The 2,782-nt window shown below is 44.5% G+C and overlaps 1 protein-coding gene across 1 annotated transcript in view; it reads right to left on the bottom strand.

Annotated features, from left to right (window-relative positions):
- The window catches only part of KIAA1024L (KIAA1024-like ortholog), an 8,859-nt gene extending 6,413 nt beyond the window's left edge, over nucleotides 1-2,446 (bottom strand). Inside the window, exon 1 of the mRNA XM_009075313.1 lies at nucleotides 2,282-2,446. Coding sequence (XP_009073561.1) covers nucleotides 2,282-2,446 — 165 coding nt within the window. The remainder of the gene's footprint in view (nucleotides 1-2,281) is intronic.
- Nucleotides 2,447-2,782: the final 336 nt, after the last annotated feature.

Below are 2,782 nucleotides of genomic sequence, written 5' to 3'. Positions count from 1 at the left end.
AGAGAGAGCAGCAACTTTTTGATCAGCAATAGGAATTGTCATTACCTCAAGCTGCTTTTTTATAATAGAAACAAATTTTTAAACTTATAGGTGGAGAAAACACATAAGCACTGAAGTGTATTTGAATTTAAATGATCCCATAATAAAGGTCTGGAAGAGACCACAAACACAGCACTGAGAAGTCACTTTGCACAGAGAGCCCTTAGTAGCATTAGTTTCTTAAAAGAAAATGAATTTCTGAAGAGGCAATTTAGGCTACTCTCAAGGTTTAATGACTTTGGGAATCTTTAGATCATGCACAGTATGTTCTTAAATTAATTCTTCCCTCCCACCCCTTTTCCATTTCTGAATTAACTAACCCTTAACCCCATTAGCTCTCTCATCTTAATGCAAAACATGTTACTCCTGCACCATTAGTTCTTCACTGTGCCATCGTGTTTATTCTAGTGTCTGGAACTCATCAGTACTTTTCCCCTTATTTGACTGTCAGCAAAAGGGGAAAAAGAAGGCAAGCTCCTAAGGGAGAGAGAATAAGGCACAATGAATTTTATCTGGACAGCTTGAATTCACTAATGACTACACTTAAAAGTATAGGTTGTGCCCTAGGTTTAACATTTATAAAACATGCCACATTTCAAACTCTGTTTCTGGAGACATAGTGAGTACAGACATTTCCTTTGAAACAGCCATCCTGGGGTTGGGAACAGAGTTCCAGGAAAACCCTCTCGCTGGTGGTGAAGAGCAGAGCACAAGTCAAAAAGCGCAGGGCTCCCCACACATTTCTAATCCTCCCACAGCTCCGCAGCCCTGGCTCGGTGACAGTGCGTCCTGTTTGACAACAATGGGGAGAAGGATCCCTGCTGCTGAGGAGGCTCTGTGTGTGGCTGGCTCCCTCCTGCACAAAAGAGGGGGTTAAGTGCCGAGGGAGCAATTCCAGCATTGCACCATACCCTATTGTTTGGGATCCTGCAGGCTCTGTCCCTTAGTTAGGGCTGTTTGCATGGGAGACTATGGGTGACCGTGTGTTCCCCCACCCCAGCTGTCCTTGGGGAGTCACCAACAAAGATTGTACAACACAAGAGAGGTGGCTGGAGGCACTGGAGTAGGCAGAGGGAAGGGTGTCTGGGGTCTATAGAAGCTAGGGAAAGTAAGGGGGAGGAGGGGTCATGGAAGCGGGTGTCAGGAGTGGGAGTACTTTTCCATGTGGAGTAGGACTGTAAATGGACTATGAGAGGGGGCAAAAAGGTTTGGGAAGCTGCTGGGGAGAAATGTCTGAGAGGGGAGAAGTGCAACAGGAAGTAGCTGTGAGACGCTTTAAGCATCTTTCTCTTCTCTTCCTCCAGGTTCAAGTTATTTTGGCTCTTACTCTTTCTCCTGGGAATTGCACCCCCACCCTAAGGATCCTCAGGACGCAGACCCTTCTCCATCCCCCTCTCCACCTCCAAGCACTTATGCATGTCTCCATCCCTTGACAAGAACCAGACCTTGGAGCTTTTGCTCATGCTAGGGGTGGGGAAAGGCGAGGGGCTCCCCGGGCAGCAGGAAAGGAGCTCTGTGGAGCAGCAAGTGGGGCCCAGAGGGGTGTGAGCTGATGCAGCTGTACTGCTGCTGATCCAGACATGAACTTCTCCTCTGCTGGCTCCAGGGCCTCTGCTAGGCAGTGCACATTTACATTTTTACCAAGAAACTGCTGCTACCTCTATATAATAACCTGGATTAATGCAGTGAGTGCGTTTCACACTTTGACCAGCTGTCTTTCAACAGGAAGGTTGATGCAGAATTAGAAAACCAAGGCAAAAAACCCCCCAGGAAGCTATGGTGTACTATGTAGACATATATAAGTTTGTAACAAGAATCTCTAATGCTCTCTAATATGCCTTTTCATTGACATTTAGAGATATGACCTGACTTTCAGTTTTAAGTCTGGTTTTTTTCTTACTTCTTCAGAGAGCACATTACATGCACCCATTTAGTACAATTTATTGGTATTTGACTTCAGTAGACTTTCTGCGAAAATTCTATGAAAATGTTACAAGGAGCAGTAGAAAGCCTAACAAACTGAAATAAAGTCAGTGGACTCCCCTGAAGAGATTATCTCTTCTCATGGAGCCTGATTCTCCCTGAATACAGTGGGGAAACTTACAAGGGTATTAGTGATGCAGACTTAGAGATGCAGGAAGCTGAAACCACAGCAGATGTCTCATCCTCAGTCATTTGTCTCCTGATCTTTAGAACAAGGTAGAAAAAATTAGGGAAAATGTCAGCCTCTTTTAGATCTTACCTGTAAATAGACCCTGTTGTGCCACCGCTGTATTCCAGGTAAAGCTGATTCTGGGAATTTTGAACGGCTGGCTTCTAGAAAGGCAGAGTTTTTCACTAAAGACTTCACCTCCAGTTGCAGGAATTTATCGGGATGGTTGTTGTTTGGCAAAACGGAGAGGTCCATATTTCTGTGCTGTAGAGTAATAATGAAAACAGCCCCAGCTTCTGCTTCCCGGCTGTGCACGCTCTTTCTATTATTAATGACGTGAAAAAGGATACAACAGTTTCCTGAAACTGTATCTGACCCCTGTTTGGTGTCAGGCTCACTTATATCATCTACCAATGACAAAAGATTGTTTAGAAGTGGCAGAGCAGACAGGACATGTTTCTGCAAGTCCCTAGTTTAAGTTTTCAAGTTCAAGGTCTATTTTGATAGATACATATGTGCTCATTAAAACTAACAGAGTACCAGTGAGTAGATGCATGAGACACTAAAATGCATACCAGCACTTCCTCAACT

This window comes from Acanthisitta chloris, unplaced genomic scaffold (assembly GCF_000695815.1).
Source record: "Acanthisitta chloris isolate BGI_N310 unplaced genomic scaffold, ASM69581v1 scaffold13995, whole genome shotgun sequence".
NCBI lineage: Eukaryota > Metazoa > Chordata > Aves > Passeriformes > Acanthisittidae > Acanthisitta > Acanthisitta chloris.
The sequence above is the reverse complement of the archived record's forward strand: the minus strand, read 5'-3'. Positions and strand labels throughout refer to the sequence as shown.